The sequence below is a fragment of the Myotis lucifugus genome, unplaced genomic scaffold (genome assembly GCF_000147115.1).
Source record: "Myotis lucifugus unplaced genomic scaffold, Myoluc2.0 scaffold_210, whole genome shotgun sequence".
Lineage (NCBI taxonomy): Eukaryota > Metazoa > Chordata > Mammalia > Chiroptera > Vespertilionidae > Myotis > Myotis lucifugus.
In genome coordinates, this window is record NW_005871258.1 from 838,479 (window position 1) to 849,489 (window position 11,011).

General features: G+C 50.9%; 1 protein-coding gene across 7 annotated transcripts in view; it reads right to left on the reverse strand.

Annotated features, from left to right (window-relative positions):
• Window positions 1–11,011, reverse strand: part of KIAA1211L (KIAA1211 like) — a 111,619-nt gene that overhangs the window by 30,898 nt on the left and 69,710 nt on the right. For 5 of the 7 annotated variants that reach the window (XM_023761505.1, XM_023761504.1, XM_023761503.1 and 2 more), the window contains exons 3-5: window positions 8,450–8,618; window positions 1,960–2,095; window positions 1,457–1,621 (exon numbers count right to left, since the gene is read on the reverse strand). In XM_023761505.1, the coding sequence (XP_023617273.1) occupies window positions 1,457–1,621; window positions 1,960–2,095; window positions 8,450–8,618 (470 nt within the window). Of the gene's footprint in view, window positions 1–1,456; window positions 1,622–1,959; window positions 2,096–8,449; window positions 8,619–11,011 lie in introns of those variants that run through there. The other 2 variants (XM_023761506.1, XM_014463474.1) reach the window with 2 other exon arrangements.

An 11,011-nucleotide genomic window follows, 5' to 3' on the forward strand; every position in this document is an offset into this window, starting at 1 on the left:
GGCTGGGGGGACACGGAGGCTGGGGGACACTGAGGCTGGGGGGCACGGAGGCTGGGGGGACATGGAGGCTGGGGGACACCGAGGCTGGGGGGACATGGAGGCTGGGGGACACGGAGGCTGGGGGGCACGGAGGCTGGGGGACACGGAGGCTGGGGGACACTGAGTCTGGGGGGACATGGAGGCTGGGGGGACACTGAGGCTGGGGGACACGGAGACTGGGGGACACGGAGACTGGGGGACACGGAGGCTGGGGAGACACTGAGGCTGCACACCTGTGGGTGCAGTGTTGTGTCCGTCACATGATAATTAAAACAAGCAGCACAAGCCTGTCAACTTCTCCTCCGGTGTTTTAAGGTGTCATGGGGGTGACTTGAAGTCCGAGTAACAGTGCAAGCCATCCCCCTGCCCCCCTTCCTTCTCCGCCAGGTGGGAGAGCCGTGGGGGGTGGCCTACTGTCCCCAGGCCTGTGTGGAGCAAGTGGGGACAGGCGCCCCTGGAGTGAGCTCTGAGGGTGCTGGGCTAGTTCCCTGGGCCACACCACAGCCTTCCCGTCGTCAGCGACCCTCTGGCCGCCCACAGCTGCACACACACCGAGCAGCTTGCCTTCCCAGCCTCTGCAGGGCTCCTGGGGTTCAGAGGGCACAGGCTCTGAGCCTCTGAGTCACGATGAAACCCGAGCCCTCCCTGGGGAAGCCCTGGCCCAGGCGGCAGTGCTGCTCCCAGGGTGCTCCGGGGAGTGTGGCTGTACCGATGGACCCAGGTGCCAGCATAACACGAATAGCCCCCCTCTGCCCAGCCCTCAGCAAGCTGTGTGCCAGGGGACATGGGCATTCATGTACAAGCATGTGGCCTGGGTGGAAGGGCGGCCCGGGAGCCCTGCAGTTTGCACAGCAGGCAGGGCCCGTCCTCCCCGTGGGTTCTCAGGGGAGGGCGGCATCAGGACGAGCTCCCCCGCCCTCGGAGGCCATGCCGCCTCTCCGGCCGGCCAACTCCCCGCTGCCCTGTTACCAGCACCACGCCTCGCCCTGTCCCCGCCCCCACCCCCGCCTGACCGGTTCTCACTGTCCTCCATTCAGATGCCACCGCCCGGACTAGGTCACTTATGCTCACCACTCCCTTCTCCTTCCAGCCCAGTGTCAGGCCAACAGAGAGCGGGACAAAGGTGCTTCCTCCCCGTCTGGTCATCTGCTCGACAGGAAAGACGAGGTAGAGCCCACTGTGTCAGATCTCTCCCATCGTGAAGCACGCGACCCAGACCCTATCGCCTAGCGAGACTGCATTTCTGCTCAAAGAGTGAAAACAAATGCCAGCTGTGGGCGCCAGTGACCTGCGCTGGGAGACCTCCCGCTGCACCGAGCCCGGCCACCCACCACGGGCCTCGCACGGGGACCACCGCAGCCCCGGCTGCCCTCCGTGGCGGGTGCGGTGGACACGCGGGGCGCAGGCCGGTACTTGCCTTGATGGTTGTGCCGGGACCGATGTCGTGCAGCAGGGACATCTCTGGGGGGCTCCTGGGCAGCCCGTCGTCCTCAGAACTCATGCCGGCGTCATCTCCCCGCTTGGCAGGCAGGCCCCCCGGAGCGGGTGGCGGCCCCATTTTCACATTGCACTGTATTTTTAACTGGATTGGAATAAAGAACATTTGGCTCTTGTTTTCATCAGCGACTTTATCAACAAACCCTCCCGCCCCAATTCATTCATTCGGGAGGTGTTTCAGCGCCTGGCCGAGGTTCTGGGAGGTCCATCTCCCCGCTGGGCAGACAGGCCTGTCTGCCGCCAGCTCTGCTGTCACCTTGAAAACGAGTCACGATCCAGCTGTAACTGCCTGGCGTGTCTTGGGAAAGTTGCGATGTGCACGCAATTGTACTTTAAAATATATCAAATAAACCAAGCGGGGACTTAAAAACATCTCGATTTGTATGTTCCGTACATACCAGGTGACGCTGCCAAGGGGTTTACCTGCAGAGCCTTAATCCGGTCACACACGTTTTCTTGGGAAAACACCCGCACGGGCCTCGCGGGGTCCTGTCCCGACTCCGGAATGAAAATGCTGTCGTGTGAGAGGGCCCGGCCGCCCAGCGCGCCCCTCGACTCCCTAGGATGAGAGAGCCGCCGTGAGACTGCGCCCGGCCCCTCCCCGGGGTCCTCGGGTGAAGAGCCAGGGGCAGGCGGGCCGGTGGCCCTGCACACAACCGGCCGCGGCTGGTGCGTTTTTTATTTGCTCCCGACTTTAGTGTATCCCCACCCTGTCAAACACCACAGTCAACGACTAGGAACATGGCAGAGATAGAGATTTTCCTAACAGATCTGACGTTTGTGTGAAATTTATTTTATTAATGGAAAAGCCCAGGCCTGACCAGGTGTGAGGTCTGAGACAGGGGCCTCGGCTGCTGGCAGCGCTGTCGGGAGGGTGCGGTCACTCCTGCGGGCCCACGCGCTGCCGCTGGGTGGGCTGGAGGCTGTGTTTGCACAGCAGGTGGAGGGCCTGCCCAGCTCAGGGACTAAAGTTCACCTCCACGCTGGCTGTGAAATGACACTGCACATCTGCAAAGCCACACTCTCGCCACTACCTGACCGGATCCGTGCAGGGCTACCTGTGCGCCTAGGTCCTGGAGTGCAGATGGCCGCCCCTCCTGTCATCACCGCCAGCCCCTTCCCTACCTCCAGGCTCCAATTTGGAACTGAACCCACAGGACATTCACAGAGGTTCTAAGAGGATGTGGGAGTTAGCGTCGGCTCTTCCTAGCAGCAGTGGCTGCTGAACAATAGGTGGAAGGAGGTGACTGAGACCCGATGATGAAGGAAGGAAAGCCGGCCCCGGCAGACACTGGCCGTCTTGTACACCACGACCCCCCACACCACCCGCCCCGCATCCTGTCCTCTGTGAGGCCATCGGGACTCTTAGGTGTGGCCCTGTCCTCCAGTCTGCAATAGTGAATTCGCCAGGGGGGAACCCACGGCTCCCCGAAGGGTGTGTCCTCACATTTCTGGGAGGGCCAAGGGCCAAGTGCAAGCACCAAGCGGCCCTCCCACCAACGGCGGCCCTTGCCACAGAGTTCACAGGCACACCTGGCTCCCCTCCTCCCGTGGGCAGCTGGGCCACACCCTTTGTAACCATGATCGCTGCACCACTCCACAAAGATACACTGGCGGAAACACAAGGCCATTCACTACAGCAGCATTTATGGAAGCGGAAGACCGGAAGCAACCCAAGTGTCCCTCAGGAGGTAACCATGACACGCTGCAGACCTGCCGCTGAGCAGCGGGGGAGGAGGATCTCTGTAAACTGAACACGGGCAGCACCAGTCTACACTAAGGGAAATAAAACACAGAGCAGAACAGCACTTACGGTGTTAGCTCAGCGTGGGAAAGGGGCCTGGATGTATATGGACATATGTGAACCTGTGTGCATGTTTGCTTATATTTTTAAAAGCAAAAGGACAAAGCCCTCGCTGGTTTGGCTCAGTGGATAGGGCATGGGCCTGCAGACTGAAGGGTCCCGGCTTTGATTCTGGTCAAGGGCACATACCTCGATTGCAGGCTCCTCCCTCGCCCGGGCCCAGGAGGCAACCAATCGCTGTGTTTCTCTCACATCGATATTTCTCTCTGTCTTTCCCTATCTCTTCCACTCTCCCTAAAAATCAATGGAAAAATATCCTCAGGTGAGGATTAACCCCCCCAAAACAAAACAAAACAACAAAAACCCCACAAAAGGATAAGTAACAAATTAATAAAAATGATTTTCGTTGGGGGAAGGAACAAGATGGGAGACAGGGTGACAAGGTACCTATAGGTACAATTTTGCCTTTGAAACTATGTAAATGTTTTACATACTTAAAAGACAAAATCAAACAAAGAAGGAAATAAAACAATCTCTAAAACTAGACAACAACCTGAAACAAGCAAAATTTTATATCAGGTTATTGGCACATCCACACAGAGAAAAGTGATTTTGAGTGACTTTAACTCCACTTCCAGGTGACTTTTGACTCTACATCTGTCATAGGACAAATTCTAAGAACAAAACCCACAAAGATATCAAATTGCACTACGTAGTCTTATTAGTAACAACACTGATTTAAAAACACAGTACAGAACAATCTTTACAGTATATAACAACCACTGTTCTGAAAGGAGAGTAATAAAGTTATTATAAGTATATTGTACGATGAAGGAAAGAAATAATTTTGTTAATATCATTATGAACCAAGATATCCAGTATAAGAGAAAAATAAATTCAAATAAAAAATCCAAAAAGTAAAATATTTATCTTACTACATTTAAACTGGAAATATCAGTAAATTAATAATTTATTTTTTTCTCTTAAAAAAATAAAGCATCTTTCCTAGGTATATGTGCTGGAAAGGGTCTAAAAGCAAGGATAGGCGACTACCTAGCAATCATCACCCCTGGCAACCAGCCTGTGGTCTCCTAAAGCCATCCGCACTAAAAGGAACTAGAGCCCTGTGAAGAAATGGCTGATTACAGGTCGAGGGTAGGAAATGTGCGAACTACCCTGAGATTTCTCGCTGTGCAAGAAAGCAAAGAAGCTTTCAAAACAAATGGGCCTGTGGTAAAAGCACCCAGGAGCTGCCCTGGCCGGTGTGGCTCAGTTGGCTGACCACTATCCTGTGCGCTGAAAGGTTGCCAGTTCCGTGTCCGGTCAGGGCATACACCCATGTTGCGGGTTTGATCCCTGGTTGAGGTGCAAACAGGAGGCAACCGATCAATGTTTCTCTCTCTCTCTCCTTGCCTCTCTTTCTAAAAAAATTAAATAAAACATAAAAAAAACCCCAGTAGTTCATTTGAAGACACTCCCATGGGACATAAAGATAAATAAAGGTTGTCATGGGCTAAAGCAAATCAAATATGTAAAAATCCATGCCTTAATAATAATGACCCCCAAGGGTCATATGCCTCTGAAGAGTTTTATCCTCAAGTTAAGGGCCAATGTTGTTTAAAAGAAAACATAAAAGTTGGCACAGCAACCAATGGGTTTTTTATCCTTTTTACTCACATATATAACTGCTGGAATAACTGAGCATATATATTGCAACTATACTTTGGTGAAATACAAGTTATCCTATATAATAAAAGGCTAATATGCAAATTGACTGAATGGCAGAACGACCAGTCGCTATGACACACACTGACCACCTGGGGGCAGACATTCAACACAGGAGCTGCCCCCTGGTGGTTAGTGCGCTCCCACAGGGGGAGCGCCACTCAGCCAGAAGCCCTGAGCCGGGCTCACGGCTGGCGAGCGCAGCGGCACTGGTGGGAGCCTCTCCCGCCTCCATGGAAGCACTAAGGATGTCCATCTGTTGTACATCCCCTTAGGGCTCCCAGAATATGAGAGGGTGCAGGCCAGGCTGAGGGACTTTCCCCCCTCCAGTGCCCGAATTTCATGCACCAGGCCTCTAGTTAACAATAATATTCAAGAAAAAACAAAATTCATTGGTCAGTACTGGAAGGTGACAGGGTACCAGGTCATCACTCTGAAGGTGGATCAATAAAAGGATCATTATCTAAGCACTACCTTGCCCTTCCTGTACAAACTGTATTTGAGAGCCACCAAGGAGCTGATGAAGTAAAGAAAAAGGTCTTCTTCATAGAAGAACTAGTGACCCAGTGCACGGATTTGTGCACATTGAAAGGAAATTAATTAGAAGGTGGCCGGTGGGGCGGGACTGGGCAAGATAGGCCGGACATGCTCTGGAGCCAACCTCCCGTGGTCCCTTCCTGGCATCTGCGGAAAGAGCGGGGTTACACTGGCAGGTGGGGTCCCTCAGCCTGGGCTGTGGGGACTGGGCCAAAACTGGCTCTCTGACATCCTCTGAGGGGTCCTGGAGTGTGAGAGGGAACTCACTCTGCCAAGTTGCTGTTGTACAGGGTGTGGAATGCAAACACAAGTGTGCAGTAAACCAGATTCGGGGCCAACAGTGCCCCAGCAACAACATAACCCATGGCCGAAGGTGGAATCACGGGGCCCACACGATGAATCGGGCTCCCTCCTCTCTGGTTTCGGGGTGCGTCACCCAGAACCGTCGCTGCCAAGTTACTGCAGCTCTGCAGCTCCTGTGTTGAGCGTCTGCCTCCTGGTGGTCAGTGCGCATCATAGCGATACTTGGCATATCAGCCTTTTATATATATAGATTCCAGCTGGCTCATGCAGAATAAATGGCACAATTAGAAAAACCACCATTTTGCAATGAAATGATGGGTCTAGGCCAGTGGTCAGCAAACTCATTAGTCAACAGAGCCAAATATCAACAGTACAATGATTGAAATTTCTTTTGAGAGCCAAATTTTTTAAACTTAAACTATATAGGTAGTACATTGTTATTAACTTAATTAGGGTACTCCTAAGGCTTAGGAAGAGCCACACTCAAGGGGCCAAAGAGCCGCATGTGGCTCGCGAGCCACAGTTTGCCGACCATGGGTCTAGGCCATGACCCTCAGTGGGTGTTAAAACCATTCGGTGAAGATGAGTGGAGGAATCGCACTGAGAACCCCCTGCACCCACGGCTCAGTCTTAGTCACTAGAAGTGGGACAACCAGAAAGCATGTGCCTGTGAAGTGACAGCAAGTATCCAGTTCCACCTCAATCTAATTCGTATCTAGCTCTACCTAACACTTCACAAGAGGTTCAGAGACTACAGGAATGAGTTCGGTCACGCCAAGAGAAAGCAAAGCCAGAACGTGGGATGTTCTGCAGAGCAATCGGCCCTGCTCTTCCAGCAGATCAATGACCTGAAACCAAGGGGGTTGAGGGTTGCTACAGATGAAGAGACTTAAGAGGCAAAACCACACAATAAATGGGCATCAACTTCTCAAACCCACAGGGTCCCACGGAGTTTGCCAGCATCAATGTGTCTTGGCAGGTGGAACTCCTCTGGCCAAGGTGACGGTGAGAAGTTGCTCAGGTCCAGAAGACACGCCGACTCTTGCATTAGCTAAGTGCCTTTAAGATCTTGTCTGCCCTCCACGCTGCTCTCTGAAAACATTATTTGCACTTCCAGAGCCTCATCATAGTCCACCCTCGGGCCTCCTTTCCTTGCATCAATCCAGCAAACTATTACCAGTAAATGAGGACCCTGCTAGGTGCTGGGCATATAAAGGTGAAAAGGGCGCAGTCCCCACCTTCCCCTGGGCTCCGGTGATAGAGGAGATGGACAAGTGGACAGGTTATTTTTATCCCAGCTCGCCCTCCTGCTATGGTGCTGTTCCATGGCTGGGGGTGGGGTGGGGGAGAGGTCGGGGGGCACTCCCAGGCCTGTCTTCCCAACGCCAGGACTGTGTTCCAGTCAAGAAGGTGTGTGGGGTGAGTGTTGCCGTTTCCCTGCAGCTGGCCCAGAGAAGACGTGTGATATTAGCAATGTTACATGTCTTCCCCCCGAGTTTGGAGCACACCACCCGCAACACCTCGCTCAGTCCATCCTCTCCGCGCTCCACAAGCCGCCCTGTGGCAAGCATGCTCACTGCCAGCCCGGAAGAAACAAACAAAAAAGCCAACCGGAAAAGCCTCGAGCCTTTCCTCTTCAGTCATTTGGTGCCACCAAGTGGTCAGTGTAATTCCCACTCTGTTAAACTCTGGCGAGGAGACTGGTGAGAAGGAGGGAGGGCAGGACACGTCCGTGGGTGCTGACAGCGACCCCATCCCAGGGTGGGCTGTTCTCTGACCCCGAGGGTCATTACGCCTCTGAAGCGTTTTACCTTCAAGGTAAGGGCCAATGTTGTTTAAAAGAAAACATAGAAGTTGGCGTGGCAACAAATCTGTGTGTTTTCCCCCCTTTTTACTCATAGATATAGCTGCTGGGATAACTGAGCATATATATTACAACTATATTTTGGTGAAATGCAAGTTATGAAAATAAGTAGACTTCCCCAAATTGTCCTACCTATTGAGTCTGTTCTGCCTCACAATATTTTTGGATGATTTTTCTAAGATGGAACAGCAAAAAGCGCCACCCTCCCCCCCCCCCTTCTCTCTTGTCTCTGTTTTGCTCTCTTAAAACTTACTCAAAGTTCAAGCTTAAAGAGATGTACTTCCTGGTATAGTATCCAGGTCCTCAAAAGAATTTTAGGTCAAATTAAATCGGCTCATATCTCAATCTTGCCACGTTCAGCTGTAGCATATTGGGCAAGTTTTCCAAACTTTTGCTAAAGCTTGGTTTGCTCATTGATAAAATGGTACATCTCACCTCCTGCCCCACAGTTATTCCAGAATTTTAATATATGCAGCACCTGGCACACAGCAGGTACCTAAGGATTCCCCCCAACGTTCTCCGTGTATGAAAAGACAGGAAGCACAACTTCTGTGGGAGAACCTGCTGTGGAACTACCTAGGAAGAACGCAGGCTCAGAAACCCAGCCGGTTACCATGACAACGACACAGAGCATTCGGGCCTCCCATGCCGGCTCCTGAAGGGCGTGAAAAGCAACTTACTCGAGCTCATCCTCCGAGTCGTAGCCCACTGGCCCTGCCTCGATGGCAATGAGCTCACTCTTCGCCTGACTCTGCTTCCAGGCGCTGCCTCCTGCGGAGGAAGGCGATTCCTTTCTCTTCTTCTTCCCGAAGAGCTTCTTAAACGTTTTGAACTTGGATTTTTTCTTTCCTGTGCGGAAGGAATGCCCGTGAGTGCTTACCAAGCCTGTGTGAGACATGCAGGAGAGGGGAGAAAGCAAGACGGCTGTCCATGCACCCGATTCTTCGCTCCTCAACAGCCCCTTCACTACACAGCAGGACGTGGGGCACTGGCACCCCGTTTCTGGACACCAGGAAACAGAGCTGCCTATTTTGGACATTTAACAAAAGAGCCAAGCGCTGGAGCGTGATCACAGCATCGAGGCATGAGCAACTTTCCTCTCACCTGAAATCAAGTTTTAACCTCTGTCATATACAGGGTCAAAAGCAAAAAGTCCTGATGAGGAAAAGACCATGTCAGAACCCCATTTTTTTTTTCAAAATAATCCTAAGTGCTTCAGTTAGTGTGGACGTGAGCACCATGACAGTCAGAGGAGGGCCAGCCTCATGGGCAAGAGGTGCTGGCGGGAGCCCCAAAGCCGGGATGACCTAACAGCTTCCCGTGGGAAAAACCATCCTGTGCCGGTGGCCGCGCAGAGCGCGACCGCCATGCTCCCAGGGTGACAGAATTCACAGCCTTGCAAACGCGATGCTCCTGCCTTCTCACCCACAAATCCCATCACACCCGGGCCCTGTGAGGGCGCATTAGTAGCTAAGCAGAGCTCCTGGCTTTCCTCCCGAATCAATGGAAGGATGCAACACTGTGGATAAACAGGATGCCGTCTGATATATCCCCAAAATCCACTCCAATGATTCCTGAGTTTATATGTAATTCTGTAAGCTGAGTTCCTTAACAAACAAATGGAATTGTTATCTTTTATGCTGACGCTCCCTTAGGGCGCGTGCCCGATATTGCCCTAGTGTGGAGAATTATTAAGGATCAGTCTGGTAGGAGCTCCTGCAGTACCTTAGGTGGAGCTAATCGCTGCCCAGAGGGGATTTAGTTGTTCAGCCACGTCTTACCATCGAAGGAAAGTTTCCTACCTTTATAATCACAAAACAATTATGTTGCTAGTTGGTGGCTCTCAAAGAGAGTCTATTATTTGGAAAGGCTTTTAGCAGTTTTCTGCATTTACCAGGTCACCATCTGGCCTTTGCCTAGTTAGCAAATAGGTACACATCCCTGCAGGTCTGAGCAAACATGTGGCCGCTCGGTCCTTCACGGTCAAAGATGCCGCTGCCGCTCTGGGGTGATGTTCACAGTGTTCTCAAACGACATAAAAACGGACCAAACTGTTTTGAGTCGACAGTATTGAAGGTCAAAGAGAAAAACAGTTTAGTCATTCTTGTCTAGTTCCTAAGTACACATAGCAAAATACGTTATAAAGTGCAGTGAGGAACGTTTAACTCTAAAAGTAACTGGGAGCAGAGGAATTATGTGTTTAAAATAGTGCGGTGGTTTCCCGTTTTATGTTTAATATTAGAGGAATCCATGGGCAGCAAAATCTCAGACATATGCCGAAGCAATATCTTCACCAATACAGCTCCTAGGACAATGGACACTAAGGAGAAAATAAACAAATGGGACTACATCAAAATAAAAAGCTTCTGCACAGCGAAAGAAACCATCAACAAAACAACAAGAAAGCCCACTACATGGGAGAACATATTTGCAAATGTTATCACCGATAAGGGTTTAATCGCCAACATTTACAGAGAACTCATACAACTTAACAAAAGGAAGATAAACTACCCAATCAAAAAATGGGCAACAGACCTAAATAGATACTTTTCGAAAGAAGACATAAGGAAGGCCAAGAGACATATGAAAACATGCTCAAAGTCACTAATCATCCAAGAGATGCAAATCAAAATGACAATGAGGTACCATCTCACACCTGTCAGAATGGCTATCATCAATAAATCAGCAAATGACAAGTGCTGGTCAGGATGTGGAGGAAAAGGAACCCTCGTGCACTGCTGGTGGGAATGCAGCCACTGTGGAGAACAGTATGGAGTTTCCTCAAAAAACTAAAAATGGAACTGCCATTTGATCCACCATTTGACCCAGTGATCCCACTTCTAGGAATATATAACAAGAAACTAGAAAAGAAGGGATATATGCACCCCTATGTTCATAGCAGCACAATTCATCATAGCTAAGATTTGGAAACAGCCTAAGTGCCCATCAGCAGATGAGTGGATTAAAAATCCATGGTACATCTACACAATGGAATACTAGGCGGCGGTAAAAAAGAAGGAGTTCTTACCATTTGCAACAGCATGGATGGAACTGGAGAGCATTATGCTAAGCTAAATAAGCCAGTCAGAGAAAGATAAATATCACATGATCTCACTCATTTGTGGAATATAATGAACAACATAAATTGATGAACAAAAACAGATCCAGAGACAGAGAAGCATCGATCAGACCATCAAACCTCAGAGGGAAGGTAGGGGAGTGTGGAGGTAAGGGAGACGAGG